General features: G+C 41.8%; 1 protein-coding gene across 1 annotated transcript in view; it reads right to left on the bottom strand.

The window, feature by feature from the left end:
* Positions 1-4,535, bottom strand: part of LOC126145344 (pickpocket protein 28-like) — a 105,585-nt gene extending 101,050 nt beyond the window's left edge. Inside the window, exon 1 of the mRNA XM_049915551.1 lies at positions 4,492-4,535. Coding sequence (XP_049771508.1) covers positions 4,492-4,499 — 8 coding nt within the window. The 5' untranslated portion in view covers positions 4,500-4,535. The remainder of the gene's footprint in view (positions 1-4,491) is intronic.
* Between the last annotated feature and the right edge of the window lie 15,477 nt (positions 4,536-20,012).

The following is a 20,012-nucleotide window of genomic DNA, read 5'->3' as shown; positions in this document are numbered from 1 at the left end:
ACGAGGGGACAGAGAATCGACATCAAACGTTAATTTAGACACTATACACGTAATGTTCTTACTTCAAGAAATGTAGTAATCAGCATCTTTTCTGCATTGATTTATTTATGCCGAGACACGTTTCGGGATTTCGCGCATCTTCAGTTCACGTAGTACATTTATATCCTCGTCAGTACAACTATTTTATCGACTGCTGTTTGAATGCAGCAGATATCCTGTGAAAAACTGCTTAATATACAATTTATATACTGTAATGGTTCGAACAGGTGTTCTTTTAATGATGTTAAATGACTATCGGCATTTAAGATGATTGGTTATACACTTAGTGGAGTAGTCAGTGACTAGCATTGACAGAATTATAACTGAATTATATTGAATGTTACTAAAATGTTATGAGATATTTTACTTGTAAGCCGAGTTATTACTACACACATTATTAGAACTATACAGTGGATTAATATTTTAAAATGAATACCTTGTCGCAAAGGGAAGGAGAACATAAAATTGTGGTCTTTTCTTTATTATTACAATTATGTTTTATTTCACAACTGTATGTCATGTGCAGGTTACATAAATGATTTACGGAAATTTCTAAGTATGTCGAATCTCGTTTGGGAATATGCGCATGTGCCAATAAATATCTGTTTCTTTGCGTAGATTCATTCTTTTAACTTTGTTTGCCAGACGTACTCTTTGCATGTTGCTTTTCGATGATGTTCATCTGCAGCAACATGTAAGACAAAGGTGGATTTGCTTAGGTTTTTACACCAAGCGCGTACGTGTGTCCGCAGAATCGTACTTTGAAATATGGAATTTTTCGTACATAAATTGCAATTCTGTATGTACCTGATCTACTGCACGGGTTGGTGGTGTTTTTAATACTGTGATGGCTTTCGCCCTTATTTTGGTAACTGCGTAATCTGATAGTTGTATCTCGAAAAGTTTTGGTAACTTATGTGAAAGTTCTGTCAATTATGGCACGTACATGTATCTTTCTGTCGGATGTGTTGTGGCGTTATCTGAGGTGGTTGTGTCTTTGTAATGTGGGACCTTAACTCGTCTATTAAACCTCGATTGTAGCCATTATTGTAAGCAGCTATTTTAAGGATATTTAGTTCTTCGGTAGGGTACCTGTGGTCTAGGTGTAGCGTCATTGATTAGTAATGAATGCGTCTTAAATTCTGATTAATAGTCGGCACAAGAAGTCACCCTCATTCTGCCAACAGCCTTGTCAAAGTGGGTGGAGGAGCGGACAGAGGTTCAGGGCACTCTCTTGTCCTTGGATTGGAAAACTGCGGAAGAATCAGCAATGATCAACGGCATGAGGATGCAGAAGACAATGGAAATCACTGCATTAAAGACACACAACGTATGTCCACAGGATACGTGGCGTGTAATTGAAAAAGTGTCATGACGATCCTTCCATTGGCAAAAGATGCCGGAATAGTCCTCCATTCGAATCTCCGGGAACGGAATGCCGAGGGGGAGGTGACCATGGAAAAACTATTGATTTACCAACGAAAGCATAACGTTCTGCGAGTCTGGGCGTGTAATGTCAGAAGCTTGAACGTGGTAGGGAAATGCAAAGGCTCAATCTAGATATAGTAGGGGTCAGTGAAGTGAAGTGGAGAGAAGACAAGCATTTTTGGTCAGATGAGTATCGGGTAATATCAACAGTAGCAGAAAATGGTATAACGGGAGCGGTATTCGTTATGAATAGGTAGGGCAGAGTGTGTCTTACTGTCAACAATTCCGTGATAAGGTTGTTCTTATCAGAATCGACAGCAAACGAACACCGACAACAATATTTCAGGTATACATGCTGACATCGCAAGCCGAAGATGAAGAGAGAGAGTAACTATATGAGAATACTGAAAGGGTGATACAGTACGTAAAGGGAGATGACGATCTAATAGTCTTGGGGAACTGGGAAACAGTTGTAGGGGAAGAAGTACAAGAAAAGGTTACAGTAGAATATGAGCTTCGGACAAGAAGTGAGAGAGGAGACAGACTAATTGAATTCTCTAATAAATTTCAGTTAGTAATAGCGAATACTCTGTTCAAGAGTTACAAGGAGGACGTATACTTGGAAAATGCCAGGTGATACGGGAAGATTACATCACGGTCAGATAGAGATTCCGAAATCAGGTACTGGATTGTAAGGCGTACCCAGGAGCAGATATAGACTGGGATCACAGCGTAGTAGAGATGAATAGGAGTCTGAAGTTTAAGAGATTATTCAGAAAGAATCAATAATCAAAGAAGTGGGACACGGAATTACTAAGGAATGACGACGCACGCTTGTAGTTCTCTAGGACTATAGATACTACAATAAGAAATGGCTCAGTAGGCAATACAGTTGAAGAGGAATGGACATCTCTAAAAAGGGTAATCGCGGTAGTTGGAAGGAAAAATACAGGCACAAAGAAGGTAACTGCGAAGAAACCATGGGTAACAGACGAAATACTTCAGTTGATTGATGAAAGAAGGAAGTACAAAAATGTTGAGGGAAATTCAGGAATACGAGTCACTGAGGAATTAAATAAACAGGAAGTGCAGGGAAGCTATGACGAAATGGCTGCACGAAAAATGTGAAGAAATCGAAAAAGAAATGATTGTTGGAAGGACTGATCAGCATATAGGAAAGTCAAAACACCCATCGGTGCAATTAAAAGCAAAGGTTGTAACATTAAGAGTGGAACGGGAATTCCACTGTTAAATGCAGAGGAGAGAGCGGATAGATGGAAAGAGTACATTTAACGCCCCTATTAGGGGAAGATAGACCGATGTGATAGGAGATGATACAGGAGTCGATTTAGTAGAGATAAGAGATCCAGTTTTAGAATCAGAATTTAAGAGAGCTTTACAGGACTTAAGACCAAATAAGTAGGAGCGATTACTGCACATAGCTATGGCGTTTCAGGTTTTATGTGAAACAAACATTCGCAGAATAGTCTGAGATAATCTGTTTCACACACAGCTTGAAACGCCTTATCTGCGTACACTAATCGCTCTTGGATATCTGATGATGGATAAATTCCGAAAGTCGTCACATGAGCAATAATGTCATTCCTTGCCTGATGTTTGACTTTAACCACTGCGACCCATTCCGCCGGAATGCAGAAATACAGACTGTTTTTATTTCAAGTTTGACCTCGGATAAGAAATAACAAGAGAAATGTGTTTTTTTTTCGTGCGATGTAACTACAGATTAACAAATTTCGATTTTTTCCTTTAATTGTACTTACATCTTCCCTCATTTCATCATTGTAGATCAACGGGAAGCTCGTTATGCACTTTGAGGAGTGAGTTCGCCAGTATCAAAATATGTGATATAAATGGCCGTACCTTTTGACTGAATTAACTCAGAAGCTAACGTTTATTATACCACAAAGGGGCCGTAGACGTTAATATGTGACATAAATTTCTACTTGATGTGTGTGCGCATCCCTGAGAAAGTGTTCTTAACAGACTGACGGACGGCTAGACACAGTCGTATAACAAATGACAAAAATTTGTTTTCGTGTGATGTAATTACATATCTATAGTTTTCAGATTTTCTTCCCTTAGTTGCACTGTGAAACCCTGGTTCTTGCCACATTTCGTGATACTAGGCGAACTGGAACTACCCTATAGGTTTTGATGAGTGAGTTTGCGAGTATCAAAATATGTGATCCCAAGTGGCATTAGCTTTTGGCTGCATTGACTAAGAAGCTTACATTTGCTACATCGCCAAGGGCATATAGACCTTAGTACGTGACATACACTTCAACACGATACGACTACCCCTTTCTGAGAAAAAGAGGTGTTAACCGACAGACGAACAAACAGAAAGTCAGAAAAGAAACGAAAAATAATCTCTCGTGTAATATAGTCACAAATTTACAGTTTTCGGACATTTTTCCTTTGGTTGTATTGTAAAACCTCCCCTTCTGCCAAATTTCGTGATTCTAGGCCAACGGCACATAAATTTCTACTTGATGTGTGTGCTCATCCCTGAGAAAAAGTGAGTGAGTTAGCGAGTATTAAAATATGTGACATAAATGGACTTATCTTTTGACTGCGCTAACTTGGAAGCTTCAATTTTTTGCACCGCTATGCTTACATTTATCACAGCGCCAGGGGCCTATCAAATTTCAAATCGATATGTCTATCCGTTCCTGAGAAAAAAAGGTTTTTAACAGTCCAATAGACAGACAGACAGGGGAACGGACAGCAAAGCTTCCTATAAAAGTTCCGTTTTTACTAACAAAGGCACGGAACCCCAAAACTATGAAAAAATTTATCGAAAGAACGAGAGGGTTCCTCCAGAGTCGTGGAGGGCATTTGAGTAATTTCATACATAATCCCAGGAAGCATACTCTGAAATAATATATAAATTACTTAATTTCGTGAATAATGTTATGTGCTATTATGCACTCCGAAGCTGCGTTTCTTGTAGAAAACTCTACACAGGCCTTACAGCCGCAGAGACTCCTGGACAGGACTCACCCGTTCATCGCGTCGCGGCCGTGTGCTGTGCGTGGCGCGCTCTGCTGGACGCACTGCCGACAAGTGAACTGGCCAACGCACGCCACCCCTGCTGCTTCCGAGGCCGCCGCCCAACCACTGCTGTGCGCACGCCCATCCACAGTGACGTCACGATCAAAAGGCATCCGTGCGCCTCGCTTCTTTCGCAAGCACGAGACCGAAAGGCCAAAAAGCTCTCCACACGACCATCCGTTTCTGAGCACCATCCTACCATCAGCAATACGGTCACAAGTTTTTCCTTCTACTACTAATAACCAGTGATTGCATATTCGGAAATTGTTGAATAAGAAATTGCATTTGATACCAAAAGCGTTAGTGATATTTCAAAAACTATATCTTTTTTACAATAAGCTGTTAAACGAATTATGCAAGATATCTGCGCAGAAGGAAACGTAGTAGGTGAATATGGATTGGGGCTAAGAACTGAAAGAGGAAGCCGCCTGGTAGAATTTTGCACAGAGCACAACTTAATTATAGCTAACACTTGGTTTAAGAATCATGATAGAAGGTTGTATACATCGAAGAACCCTGGAGATACTAAAAGGTATCAGATAGATTATATAATGGTAAGACAGAGATTTAGGAACCAGGTTTTAAATTGTAAGACATTTCCAGGGGCAGATGTGGACTCTGACCACAATCTATTGGTTATGACCTGTAGATTAAAACTGAAGAAACTGCAAAAAGGTGGGAATTTAAGGAGATGGGACCTGGATAAACTGAAAGAACCAGAGGTTGTACAGAGTTTCAGGGAGAGCATAAGGGAACAATTGACAGGAATGGGGGAAAGAAATACGGTAGAAGAAGAATGGGTAGCTTGGAGGGATGAAGTAGTGAAGGCAGCAGAGGATCAAGTAGGTAAAAAGACGAGGGCTAGTAGAAATCCTTGGGTAACAGAAGAAATATTGAATTTAATTGATGAAAGGAGAAAATATAAAAATGCAGTACATCAAGCAGACAAAAAGGAATACAAACGTCTCAAAAATGAGATCGACAGGAAGTGCAAAATGGCTAAGCAGGGATGGCTAGAGGACAAATGTAAGGATGTAGAGGCTTATCTCACGAGGGGTAAGATAGATACTGCCTACAGGAAAATTAAAGAGACCTTTGGAGATAAGAGAACCACTTGTATGACCATCAAGAGCTCAGATGGAAACCCAGTTCTAAGCAAAGAAGGGAAAGCAGAAAGGTGGAACGAGTATATAGAGGGTCTATACAAGGGCGATGCACTTGAGGACAATATTATGGAAATGGAAGAGGATGTAGATGAAGATGAAATGGGAGATACGATACTGCGTGAAGAGTTTGACAGAGCACTGAAAGACCTGAGTCGAAACAAGGCCCCCGGAGTAAACAACATTCCATTGGAACTACTGACGGCCTTGGGAGAGCCAGTCCTGACAAAACTCTACCATCTGATGAGCAAGATGTATGACACAGGCGAAATACCCTCAGACTTCAAGAAGAATATAATAATTCCAATCCCAAAGAAAGCAGGTGTTGACAGATGTGAAAATTACCGAACTATCAGTTTAATAAGCCACAGCTGCAAAATACTACCACGAATTCTTTACAGACGAATGGAAAAACTAGTAGAAGCCGACCTCGGGGAAGATCAGTTTGGATTACGTAGAAATACTGGAACCCGTGAGGCAATACTGACCTTACGACTTATCTTAGAAGAAAGATTAAGGAAAGGCAAACCTACGTTTCTAGCATTTGTAGACTTAGAGAAAGCTTTTGACAAAGTTAACTGGAATACTCTCTTTCAAATTCTAAAGGTGGCAGGGGTAAAATACAGGGAGCGAAAGGCTATTTACAATTTGTACAGAAACCAGATGGCAGTTATAAGAGTCGAGGGACATGAAAGGGAAGCAGTGGTTGGGAAGGGAGTAAGACAGGGTTGTAGCCTCTCCCCGATGTTATTCAATCTGTATATTGAGCAAGCAGTAAAGGAAACAAAAGAAAAATTTGGAGTAGGTCTTAAAATCCATGGAGAAGAAATAAAACTTAGAGATTCGCCGATGACATTGTAATTCTGTCAGAGACAGCAAAGGACTTGGAAGAGCAGTTGAACGGAATGGATGGTGTCTTGAAGGGAGGATATAAGATGAACATCAACAAAAGCAAAACGAGGATAATGGAATGTAGTCGAATTAAGTCGGGTGATGTTGAGGGTATTAGATTAGGAAATGAGACACTTAAAGTAGTAAAGGAGTTTTGTTATTTGGGGAGCAAAATAACTGATGATGGTCGAAGTAGAGAGGATATAAAATGTAGACTGGCAATGGCAAGGAACGCGTTTCTGAAGAAGAGAAATCTATTAACATCGAGTACAGATTTAAGTGTCAGGAAGTCATTTCTGAAAGTATTTGTATGGAGTGTAGCCATGTATGGAAGTGAAACATGGACGGTAAATAGTTTGGACAAGAAGAGAATAGAAGGTTTCGAAATGTGGTGCTACAGAAGAATGCTGAAGATTAGATGGGTAGATCACATAACTAATGAGGAAGTATTGAATAGGATTGGGGAGAAGAGAAGTTTGTGGCACAATTTGACCAGAAGAAGGGATCGTTTGGTAGGACATGTTCTGAGGCATCAAGGGATCACCAATTTAGTATTGGAGGGCAGCGTGGAGGGTAAAAATCGTAGGGGGAGACCAGGAGATGAATACGCTAAGCAGATTCAGAAGGATGTAGGTTGCAGTAGGTACTGGGAGATGAAGAAGCTTGCACAGGATAGAGTAGCATGGAGAGCTGCATCAAACCAGTCTCAGGACTGAAGACCACAACAACAACAACATCTACGCATTTTAAGGTTAAAATTACGAGAGGCGTTGAATAAGTGAAGCAACAAGTTTTCTTTCTCGGCCAGTTTCGATTGAAAAAATGCTGAATTTGTTGTAGGACATCGTGATACACTCACTCTTCAGTCCAATACACTCTTCTTCCAATACATGGTGGAGCTGTACGCCTTCAAAATGTGTCTGTAACGGAGGCGCGTTCCGAGCAGAGAGCTGTTTCTTTTGGCAGAAAAACCAGAGCATTGCAAATATTCAGAGACGCTGTCAGTGAAAAAAAGCACGACGAGTTGCTGGGCGAAGAGTTTGTCATCATGGCAACAAGGTCGTGTAAACCAGTCCGATCTCCCGCATATCAGACGGCCGCATACGGTGTAAGTAGGCTGTTTAGGTTTTTATGTTGGTAACGCCACGTAGTGCTCTGTATGAAAATCGCTGACTGTGCTGTGTTCAGTCTGTGGCTGGTTTGCATTGTTGGTATTTTTGCTATTGTAGTGTTGGGCAGTTGGATGTGAACAGCATGTAGCGTTGCGCAGTTGGAGGTGAGCCGCCAGCAGTGGTGGATGTGGGGAGAGAGATGGCAGAATTTTGAGAGCGGACGATCTGGACGTGTGTCCATCAGAAAGAGTAAATTTGTAATACTGTATATCATGACTGATATATATATATATGTCATGATATACAGTATATATATATATATATATATATATATATATATATATATATATATATATATATATGATGACTTTTGAATATTATTTAGGTAAATACATTGTTTGTTCTCCATCAAAATCTTTCATTTGCTAACTATGCCTATCAGTAGTTAGTGCCTTCAGTAGTTAGAATTTTTTATTCAGCTGGCAGTATTGGCGCACGCTGTATTGCAGTAGTTTGAGTAACGAAGATTTTTGTGAGGTAAGTGATTCATGAAAGGTATAGGTTATTGTTAATTAGGGCCATTCTTTTGTAGGGATTATTGAAAGTCAGACTGCGTTGCGCTAAAAAAATATTGTGTATCAGTTTAGTGATGATCAGAATAAGTAAAGAGAGAAATGTCTGAGTACGTTCAGTTTTGCTCAGCTGTTTGAAAATCAAATAACGTAGAGGTTTTCCAGCATTGTCATTTATAAATTTTTCTAAGCGGATGTTTCAGCAGCTGTAACTCCTGAAATGTTGGATAGTGCGGACACTCTAATTCGAGATAATCGATGGATCACAATCAAACACCTCTCTGCCCAACTGGACATCCCTCGTCCACCAGATGGGTACTCAAAGGTATGTGCCCACTGCGTTCTTCGCTGCTTAATAGAAGACCATAAAAAGCCGTCTGTACGAAATTGCTTGCGCGTTACGAGGCTGAGCGTTTCACTTGTTTTGTCCAACATCGTCACAGGCGATGAAACATGGGTTCGAACCGGAAACAGAATGGCAATCCATGGAATGGCGCCATACCACTGCTCCTCTGAAGAAAAGGTTCAAATCCACACCCTCATCCGTTAAATCCATGGTGACGGTCTTCTGGGACTCTGATGTCCTCCCTAATTGTGCAACGATCAACTCTGAAGTGTATTGTGCTACCCTCAGCAAACTGAATATACGACTTCAGCGTGCTCGTCGCCACAAAAATGCAAACGAACTATTCCTTCTCCATAACAAGCCCTCACGCAAGTCCGTGCAACCTAGAGGAGCTCACAAAACTTCCTTGGACTGTTCTTTCTCATTCACCCTACAGACCGCACCTGCCGACTTCCATCTGTCTGTCCACTGACGGGTGTAGTATGTGGATAATGGAGAGGTTATCGATGCACCAAGACGTTGGCTACGACGTCGACCAGTAGAGTGGTACCGTGAGGCCATACAGACCCTGCCAGTAAGGTGGCATACGGTCGTCTCATTTAACGAAGATTATGTTGAGAGACAGGGCATTTTAACCACAAGAGTGGGAAATAGCATGGTGCAATAATATGGTGTATTGGATTCCTGAATAAAACCAGCATGCCTTCAGAAAAAAATGTGTTGCATTACTTATTGAACGCCCTTTGTATATAAGGGGGACCGGAAAGTAATGTCGTTCATTTACATTACATTCAAACATATAAACTGTTAACAAACTTTGTTTTATTCAGTGATATAATCAACAGCGTTATCAACAACCTTTTGGCATCTAGTGTGAAAATTTTCGTTCCCAGATCGATAAAAATCAAGTTGTTCTTGAGCAAAATATCTGGAGACGGCATTTTGAGCGTCATCCATATTTTCAAATTTTTTGCTACTTAGAAAATTTTGCAGCGATCGGAATAAATTGAACTCCGATGACGCAGCATCGGACGAGTGTGGCGGGTGAGGCAACACGGGTTGGGTTGGGTTGTTTGGGCGACGAGACCAGACAGTGAGGTGAGGCTTAGGGAAGGAAGTCGGCCGTGCCCTTTCAAAGGAACCATCTCGGCATTTGCCTAGAGCAATTTAGCTGTCCACGATGTGGACAGCTAATGTTTCTTTGCATCGAATATTACATCTAAAATAATATAACAATTTTCTTTCACATCCCAAGACTACTTCTGAAGTCTCCGCACTTAATATTACTACGTTGGTACACACCTCTCTTAAACTGCTTAATAGGCAATGTGTATACCATAATGAGTCACACTGTGTTATTTTTTAGGCAGTTTTTATGACTATACTAGCTAGCCCGGCAATGCTCCACAACTGCTAAATATGTATGAGAACTGGATATATGTCCGACTCTCCTTGTCTCCTCCCCCTCTCTTTGTTAATGTCGTCCTCTTCCCCCTCTCTTAATCCTTATCCTGCTCCTCCCTCCCTCTCTGTGCCCACAACCTCTTCCCCCTCTCTGTGTGTGTGTCCTCCTCCTTCCTACCTCTCTCTACCTTCCCTCCCTCTCTGTCCATGCCCTCTTCCCCTTCTCTCAGACCTTGAGCCTTATGTTTTGCTATAGCCAGCGAACACTCGATTGATAACTGAAATCGCTTAAAATGAATGGGTAAATCATTGTTATGTGGGGTACGAAAGACCTCCCCTGTTGCTGGATCTCTGAGGATAGTAGATTCAATGACAGTATTTAGCATACTTCTAATCTTAATGTGGATGGCATTACAAATTTTCTGGCAGTTCAGGTTCTATAGCAGTATTCTAATCATACACTGAGGTCACAATGTCGTGGGATAGCGACATGCACGCATGGAGATGGCGGTAGTATCGTGTACACAAGGTATAAAAGGACAGTGCTTCGGCAGACCTGTCAACACCTCTCTGGCTGGACATGGGGGTTGAACCCCTCTACCATTCCCCACAGTTAAAAATCCTTAATCCGTCCCATCCTCTGTTATGCCAGACCTACCTGGATATCCGCCCCCCCCCCAAATTCTATAAGTCCCTCCAGGTACTCGAGTGCCATGCACTCTACCTTGCCTTCCGTATACGCCTCCCAACCCCCACACGGATCCTCTAGGACCTGATTCCTTTCTCCCATCTGCTCCTATTCCTCGAACATATCCATGTACTCTACACCTCCCACCGCCTTGATCCCCCTCATCCCCTGGTTGCTCCTCTCCTCTCCAACCCCTGCCCTCTGCCATGCCTACACCGTTGTCCCCCCCATACCCTCCATCTCTGCACTCTTCATCTCCTTTCCCAAGGTGGCTTCCGTCAACTCCCCCTCCCGGATGATGCCCTCTCTGCCTCGATTTATCCCTCCTATCATCTCCGACCCTCACCTCCCCACCCTTTCTCTGTCCTTTTCCTGGGCTCCCTCTTCCCCCCTTCCATCCTGTTTTTTCCCCACCTACCCTCTCTCTGCCTCCCTTGTCACCCCCGAGTCCTTTTGCATCCCCCCCCCCTCTGCCTTTTCCCATGCCCCTTGCGTCTGCCCTGCCCCCCCTCCCTTATGAGTTCTCTCCCCCCCCCCAGAGATTTTTCCTAATAAAGTTTCTCTGTTACATGAAATATATGTAATTATATATATTAAATAACATACAGTCCGTTTTCGTCCAAGTGTTTATTATACACATAATTTTTACACGATACACTAATAATAATACGTATCAAATTTTTTAACATGATATGGTGTAAAAATTTGACGTAAAACCAGCTAAGAACTTTTCGGGTTGTTCCTAACAATTGTAAGTAGGCTGTTTATGTTTTCTTTATGTAAGTAGGCTGTTTATGTTTTCTTATTGGCAACGTTACGTAGCGCTCTGTATGAAAATCACTGGCTGTGCTGTGTGCAGCCTGTGGCTAGTTTGCATTGTTGTCTGCCATTGTAGTGTTAGGCAGCGGCAGCTGGATGTGAACAGCGCGTAGCGTTGCGCAGTGGGAGGTGAGCCGCCAGCAGTGGTGGATGTGAGGAGAGAGATGGCGGAGTTTTGTAATTTGTCATGAACTGCTATATATATTATGACTATTAAGGTAAATACATTGTTTGTTCTCTATTAATATCTTTCATTTGCTAACTATCCCTATCAGTAGTTAGTGCCTTCTGTAGTTTGAATCTTTTATTTAGCTGGCAGTAGTGGCGCTCGATGTTTTGCTGTAGCTTGAGTAACGAAGATTTTTTTGAGGTAAGTGATTTGTGAAAGGTATAGGTTAAAGTTAGTCAGGGCCATTGTTTTGTAGGGATCTTTGATAGTCAGATTGCGTTGCGCTAAAAACATTGTGTGTCAGTTTAAGCACAGTCGTGTATAAATTGTTCTAAGGGGACGTTTCACAATGTTTCAAAATTATAAGTAATACATATATAGTTATTTACCACACATATTTAAAAATATGTAGCCTATGTCTGTCAGAACGTTTACTAGAATATTGTGTAAAAATTTGAAGCAAATCGATCAAGAACTTTTCTAGATTTTTCGTAACAATGTTTAACAACGACTTGTCTTTATACGGTTGTATAGATTATTAATTACCATGAGTAGCTATTTGCGTATGGAGCAGTGACTGCCTAGCATTGACATAATGATATAAGTATGGCTAGCTTAGGGTGAAGCCTATTGCCAAGATTTCTTGAGTACATTCGTTCTGATTTCCGTGCAATACATCCCGTTGCATCATACATGAAACGCCTGTCTGGAAGGTCCTTTAACAAGAAATGCTCCATCTTCGATGACTGTACCCTTCCTGTTGTGTCCTTAAGCGGTGCGCAGTCGGGCGTAAACTGCTTGCCTGGAGTTCTCAAGCCATAGCAAGTGGCTCTAGCCGTTCAGCTGACTTTGCACAGTACCAGGAATTTTAATGGAGATGTAACTCAGTTGCACCGTCGTCTTGGGGTAGCGTCTTTGATTCATAATCAAAACGTTTTCGGTCCCGGGTTCAAATCCCGCCGCTCTTTAATACTGATTAATAATCAGCATTGGCGGTCGAAGACTTCCGGCATAAGAAGTCACCCACATTCTGCCAACGGCCTTGCTAAAGAGGGCGGAGGAGCGGATAGAGGTTCAGGGCACTCTCTTGTCCTAGGGGTGGGAAACTACGACTGAAGGCGGAAGAATCAACAAAGATAAACGGCATTAGGATGCAGAAGGCAATGGAAATCTCTGCATTAAAGACATGTAACCTGTATGCACAGGACATGTGGCCTGTAATTGAATAAGTGTCATGATGATCTCTTCTTTAGTAAAAGATTCCAGAATAGTCCCTCATTCGGTTCTCCGGGAGGGGACTGCCAAGGGGGAGGTTACCATGAGAAAAAGATTGGATAATCAACGAAATAATAACATTCTACGAGTCGTGACGTGGAATTTCAGAAGCTTGAACGTGGGAAGGGAAGCTAGAAAATCTGAAAAGGGAAATGCAAAGGCTCAGTCTAGGTATAGTAGGGGTCAGTGAAGTGAAGTGGAAAGAAGACAAGAATTTCTGGTCAGATGAGTAAGGTTAATGTCACCAGCAGCAGAAAATAGTATATCGGGAGTAGGATTGATTATGAATAGGAATGTAGGGCAGAGAGTGTGTTACTGTGAACAGTTGAGTTATAGGGTTATTCTTATCAGAATCGACAGCAGACCAAGACCGACAACGATAGTTCAGGTATACATGCCAACGTCGCAAGATAAAGATGAAAAGGTAAAGTGTATGAGGATACTGAAAGGGTAATACAGTATGTAAAGGGAGATGAAAATCTAATAGTCATGGGAGACTGGAATGCAGTTGTAGGGGAAGGAGTAGAAGAAAAGGTTTCAGGACACTATGGGCTTGCGACAAGGAATGAAAGTAGAGAAAGACTGAGTTCAATAATAAATTACAGCTATTAATAGAGAATACTCAGTTCAAGAATCACACGAGGAGGAGGTATTCTTGGAAAAGGCTGGGTGATACCGGAAGATTTCAGTTATATTACTTCATGGTCAGACAGAGATTCCGAAATCAGATACTGGATTGTAAGGGGTACCCAGGAGCAGCTATAGATTCAGGTCACAATGTAGTAGTGATGAAGAGTAGACTGAAGTTTAAGAGATTAGTCAGGAAGAATCAATACGCAAAGAAGTGGGAGATGGAAGTACTAAGGAATGACGAGATAGGCTATAGATACAGCAATAAGGAACAGCTCAGTAGGTGATACAGTTGAAGAGGAATAGACAACTCTAAAAAGGGCAATCACAGAAGTGGGGAAGAAAATCATAGGTACATAGAAGGCAACTGCGAAGAAACCATAGGTGACAGAAGAGATACTTCGCCTGATTGATGAAAGAAGGAAGTACAAAAATGTTCAGGGAAATTGAGGAATAAAGAAATACAAGTCACAGAGGAATGAAATAAATATGAAGTGTAGGGAAGCTAAGAAGAAATGGCTGCATGACAAATGTGAAGAAATCGAAAAAGAAATGATTGTGGGAAGGAATGAATCAGCATATAGGGTCAAAACAAGCTTCGGTGAAATTAAAAGCAAGGCTGGTAACATTAAGAGTGCAGAAGTAATTTCACTGTTAATTGCAGAGGAGATAGCGGATAGGTGAAAAAAGTACACTGAAGGCCTCCATGAGGCTTCACCTCAGATTTAGTGAATATACAGATTCATATTTAGCTTAGTACTCCAGTGTGCAAAAATATATCAATCCAGCACGACGCTACTAATTAATATGCGTTATCATTAACTTATCTGACAATATCAGCTTCCAGGATAATTCGTTTCTATCAAGAACATCATTCTCATTGTATGAGGGGCGTTCAGTAAGTAAGGCTTCACATTTTTTCTGATAGAAGGTTGGTTTTATTCAGGATTACAATTTTATTGTTCGAGTCCAGGACATAAAATAATTACAAAAACTAATAAGTATTGATTCACAAAACAAATTTGCAAAATGAAATATGTACAGTAGTATTTATGACACAGATTCAACAATATATACAAACAAGCGTCAGATAAACAAGCAGCAAGATGATTATATTTGTTGACTGGCCCAGTATTTGGCGGTTATCACAGCAGTTTCGCTGGCTGCAGCAAGATCGTAGGTAGTGCATGCAGCCGCTAGGTTCCTGCAGACTAGCAGATGTTGTTCGTCCTGTACGTCACCACACTGACAAGTTTCAAAAATGGCTCTGAGCACTATGGGACTTAACATCTATGGTCATCAGTCCCCTAGAACTTAGAACTACTTAAACCTAACTAACCTAAGGACGTCACACAACACCCAGTCATCACGAGGCAGAGAAAATCCCTGACCCCGCCGGGAACCGAACCCGGGAACCCGGGCGCGGGAAGCGAGAACGCTACCGCACGACCACGAGCTGCGGACCGACAAGTTTCCTCCTCATTACTGAAGCCCCACTTTCTGAGGTTGGCTTTGCAACTTGACACCCCAACTCGCAGTCTGTTCAAAGTCTTCCAGGTCACGTATGACAGGTGTGAACCTTGGCTATTTCCTCCTTAACCGTTATGTGATTGTCTTCAGCTATGGAGTCTCACCAAAGCTCCTCTCTGCGAGTTCTGGGAGATGAACGAATTGTCATAGTTTTCTGTAGGAACCTTTTTCTTGACCTCAGTCTTGGCTGTTGAGGGTCATGTCTGCACAAAGGATGTCTAGGGTCGATTTCTTATTTTTTCTTCTCCACTTCTGTTGCAGCTTGCCTTCGGATGCGTGGCGGTGCTATACCCATAATAGCTTATTGACAAGAGTAGGTCGTAAGCAGCCTGTAACAATGCGTCCTGTTTCTTTCAGGGCTGTATCTACATGTTTAGCATTGGCAGAGTTTTGCCAGACGGATGCTGCGTATTCTGTGGCGGAGAAACATAGTGCCAAGGCAGATGTTCTAAGCACTTTTGGCTGGGCACCCCAGGTGGCTCCTGTAAGTTTGCGGATGATGTAGTTCCGCGCTTTTACTTTGAGGCTCGTTTCTTCATAGTGGGCTATGAATGTGAGGGAACGGTCCATCTTCACCCCAAGTTATTTAGGAGTTTCGCAGTGGAGTAGTTGTTTTCCTCTCCAAGTGATGTTCAGTTTCCATTTGGCTTCCCTATTCCTAAGATGGAATGCACAGACTTGGGTCTTTCCAGGGTTCGGTTTCAGTTGGTTTTCATCGTAATGCTTGGCCAAATTTTCAAGAGCTGTTGTCAGTTTCACCTCTATTTCCTCAAAGGTCTCACCTTGGGCAGCGAGCGCTGTATCATCAGCGTTTATGAATGCCTTATTTGAAGAGTTAATTGGCTGGTCATTTGCGTAGATATTACATAACAACGGAGACAGCACACTTCCCCGAGGGAGACCATTTTTCTGCATTCTCCAACGACTCTTCTTGTCTTGAAAAGAGACGAAATATCTCCTGTTTTGCAGCATACACTGAAGGATCTGAGTTAGTCGGTAATCCTTTGTAGCTAAGTATACTTTTCTAAGTAGCTTTTTGTGGTTAACGGTGTCATAAGCAGCCGTGAGGTCGATGAAAGCCACACCTGTTATTTCGCCTTTCTCATATCCATCCTCAATATGCTGAGTCAAATTAAGGATCTGTCCACAGCAAGACCTTCAAGGTCGGAAGCCGGAATGCTCTTTTATGAGTATTTTATCAGTATACTCTGATATTCGATTTAGGATCAGCCTTTCCAATACCTTGTACAAATGACAAAGGAGTGAAACCGGACGGAAACTTTTTGGGTCTGTTGGTTCTTTCCCAGGCTTTAAAAGTGCTATTACCTTGGCTTTACGCCAGATCTTGGGGATTTGCAATTTTGAAATGCAGGTGCTTAATAGCCACTGTTTTGTGGCAGGTCCAAACTTTTTGGTTTGTTCCGTCCGTATTTCGTCTGAGTCAGCAGCTTTATTACTCTTTATAGTTGTTAAAAGTGTTTCCGGTTCTTTTAAGGTAAAAGGGATATTGAGATACTCCTTTCCATCTGCCTGTCTAATGAATTTAGATTTTTCTGATCTTCCTTTAGTCTTGCCATTGAGAAGTAATTGATGAGCAATTTGGTCAGGTGTTACCTTTGAGAGGTCATGGGGATTAATGGTTGGGTCATTGTTGAGGGTCTTCAATAATTTCCACGCTTTTCGGCTGTTCTGTTTCACATAGGATTACAATACTCCCTACTATTCACCGTTCTTTTAGATACAAAACCCTATTTTTCAACATAATCTTCGTCGAATGCGATGGCTTTGAGCCACCTTACCGGGATAGTCTGGTACTAATCTACTGGTCGACGTCGAAGCCAACGCCCTGCTCCACCAATAACCTCCCCACCATCCACATATGCATCCTCCATTGGGCCAAACAGACAGCAGTTCGGAAATCGGGGCTATAGGTTGGATAGGGAAGACAGGCCAATAAAGTTTTGTGAGCTGCTTTCAGGTCTACAGACTTGTGTGTGGCTCAGCTTTGACATAGAGAAGGAGAAGATCACCTCGAATGAGAGAGTCCCACGTTTCAACATTGCAGGAGTCTTAGCTGTGTGCGACCTGTCGCCACGCGGGAGATCGGACAGGTTCACTTGTCCCCTCGCACAGTGACTCACCGTGCTTTTGTTCACTACCTTCCCTCCATAGACATTCTGCAAGCGCCTACGAATAACTGAAATGCTCTGGTTTCTCGCCAAGGGGGCTGAAGCTGGAATATTTCGCGATGTCCCACAACAAATTCCGCATTTTTTCAAGCGAAGCTGGCCGATAAAAAAATGTGTTGCCTTACTTATTAAACGCCCCTCGTTTATAACTCAGCACCACAAAAGGACGTGCAGCACTTCAAACCTATGTATATCTTAATTATTAAGTGCACGTATGGGTAAATAAACCTTTCTTTAGATGTCTGGATGTCATATTGGTAATCTCAGCTATCGACACATCGATTTGCGATGTATCTGGTGCTTAGTTGGTTAGTTCAAAGGATACTTGAGTGTCATTTCATATAGGTACCCCATTCATACAATTATAGTTGGTGGTCACTTCAATCTACCCTCAACCTGTTGGCCAAAATGCACATTTAATGTCGGTAGTAGATTTACAAATGGTAGGCATAAAACTGTCTCCTAAATTGTATTGAATGCTTTCTCAGAACATTACTTTCAACAGTTAGTTTGGAAGCCCACGCTAAGTGTAAATGGTTGCGAAAACATATGAGTACTTGACCTCTTAGCAACAGATAATCCTGAGCAAATAGGGAGCATCGTGACGGATACAGGGATTAGTGTCTACACGATTGTTGTAGCGAGACTGAATACCGTAGCAGCCAAACCCATCAAAAATAAATGCAAAATACGTCTATTTACAAAAGCAGATAAAAATTTGCTTGACTCCATCCTAAGGTACAATCTCCGCTCCTTCCACTCTATGTAAGCAAGACCAGATGTGGTTTGGATTCAAAGAAATCACATCGACGGCAGCTGAGAGACATATACCAAATAAATTAATAACAGGTGGCACTGATCCACCATGGTACACAAAATAAGTCAGAACACTGTTGCAGTGCGAGATGCTTTTAATAGTTTTCACAACGAAACTGTCTCGAAATATGGCTGAAAACCCAGATTCTGCTCGTATGTAAAATACACCAGCGGCAAGACGCAATCAATACCTTCACTGTGCGATAACAATGGTGATGTTACTAATGACTAGTGCCACTGAAGGAGGGTTACTAAACACGATTTTCCGAAATTCCTTCACCAAAGAAAGAGAAGTAAATGTTACAAAATTCGAATTAAGAACAACTGCCAACATGAGTAACATAGAAGCAGATATCCTCAATGCAGCGAAGTACCTTAAATTAATAAAGGCAAGGCCTGATGTATAGATTGTACTCTAGTCAGTTTCTTTTCAGGCTATGCTGATACAATAGCTCCATACTTAGTAATCGTATACAACCGCTCACTCCTACCTGAGGAGCGAAAAGCTGCACAAGTCACACCAATATCCAAAAAGGAAACAGGAGTAATCCATTGAATTACAGGCCCATATCACTAAAGTCGATCTGACGTAGGATTTTGGAACGTTTACTGAGTTCGAACATTATGAATCAGCTCGAAGAAAACAGTTTATTGGCAAACAGCCAACATAGATTCAGAAAACGTCACTCTTGTGAAGCACAACGAGCTCTTTATTCTCGAGACATAATGAGTGCTACCGATAGCGGATGTCAAATTGATTCCATATTTTCAGATTATGACAGCATTCCTCACAAGAGACTTCTAATCAAATTGCGTGCCTTTGGAGTATCGTCTCAGTTGTGCGACTGCGTACGTAGTTTGTTACGGCGTAAAGTCAAGCGCCGGAACGCCGGTCGGAAACGAGAGAGCAGAGAGGACTCTGAAGAAGACGTACACCAATTGCACGCTGACCGACCGCAGACTAGGCGACAACACGGTGGCAGCGACCTCTATGCGAGGAGGACGTAAGCGCTGCGCCGACTGGTTGCGGTCCAGTTCTACATCTGCGTCAAGAATAGGTACTTCAAGATTAGCGACTTAGGAATTGTATATACTAAAGAGATTTCTTATTTGCATGTCGCCATTTGCTTGCGACACTTCTGTGTTATTGCCAAAGTTAAGTATTGGCATTGTTCATTATGTAAAGAAACTCATTAACCCTAGGACTCACTCTGCTAAAATTTCCCTAGTACTCCATCTGGGGTCATACATGACCCCAATCAATATATAATTGACTGTGTGTACTAATCATTCAGAGATCAACGTACTGTCGTTTAATACTGTTTGTTTACTTTTTTTATTATTTAGACACATTTCACAGCTTTTTAACAGGTATGTACATAGTAGAATTAAATTACATATGGCAGAGTAATTACATATCAGAAGTTACAATATTACTCTAAGTCATAATTTGTTTCACTCATAAATGTTTCACAATGGCTTCAAATTTACAGAAAATGTGGTGAACAACTCAACAGGAAACATAATTCTAACCGGAGTCCATACCATAGTCATCTGCACATATTTTGCAAGTTGTAACTATTTCAGAATGTTCCTTGCAAACAAATTTGTTACACTTTTTGCATGTTGAATTGTATTTTGTTTCCTTTGATCGGGGGCAAATGGAGCAAAAAAAATGGTTCAAATGGCTCTGAGCACTATGGGACTTAACATCTATGGTCATCAGTCCCCTAGAACTTAGAACTACTTAAACCTAACTAACCTAAGGACATCACACACATCAATGCCCGAGGCAGGATTCGAACCTGCGACCGTAGCAGTCGCGCGGCTCCGGACTGAGCGCCTAGAACTGCTAGACCACCGCGG

Source organism: Schistocerca cancellata, chromosome 2 (assembly GCF_023864275.1).
Source record: "Schistocerca cancellata isolate TAMUIC-IGC-003103 chromosome 2, iqSchCanc2.1, whole genome shotgun sequence".
Lineage (NCBI taxonomy): Eukaryota > Metazoa > Arthropoda > Insecta > Orthoptera > Acrididae > Schistocerca > Schistocerca cancellata.
This window is presented reverse-complemented; position numbering and strand designations above follow the sequence as displayed.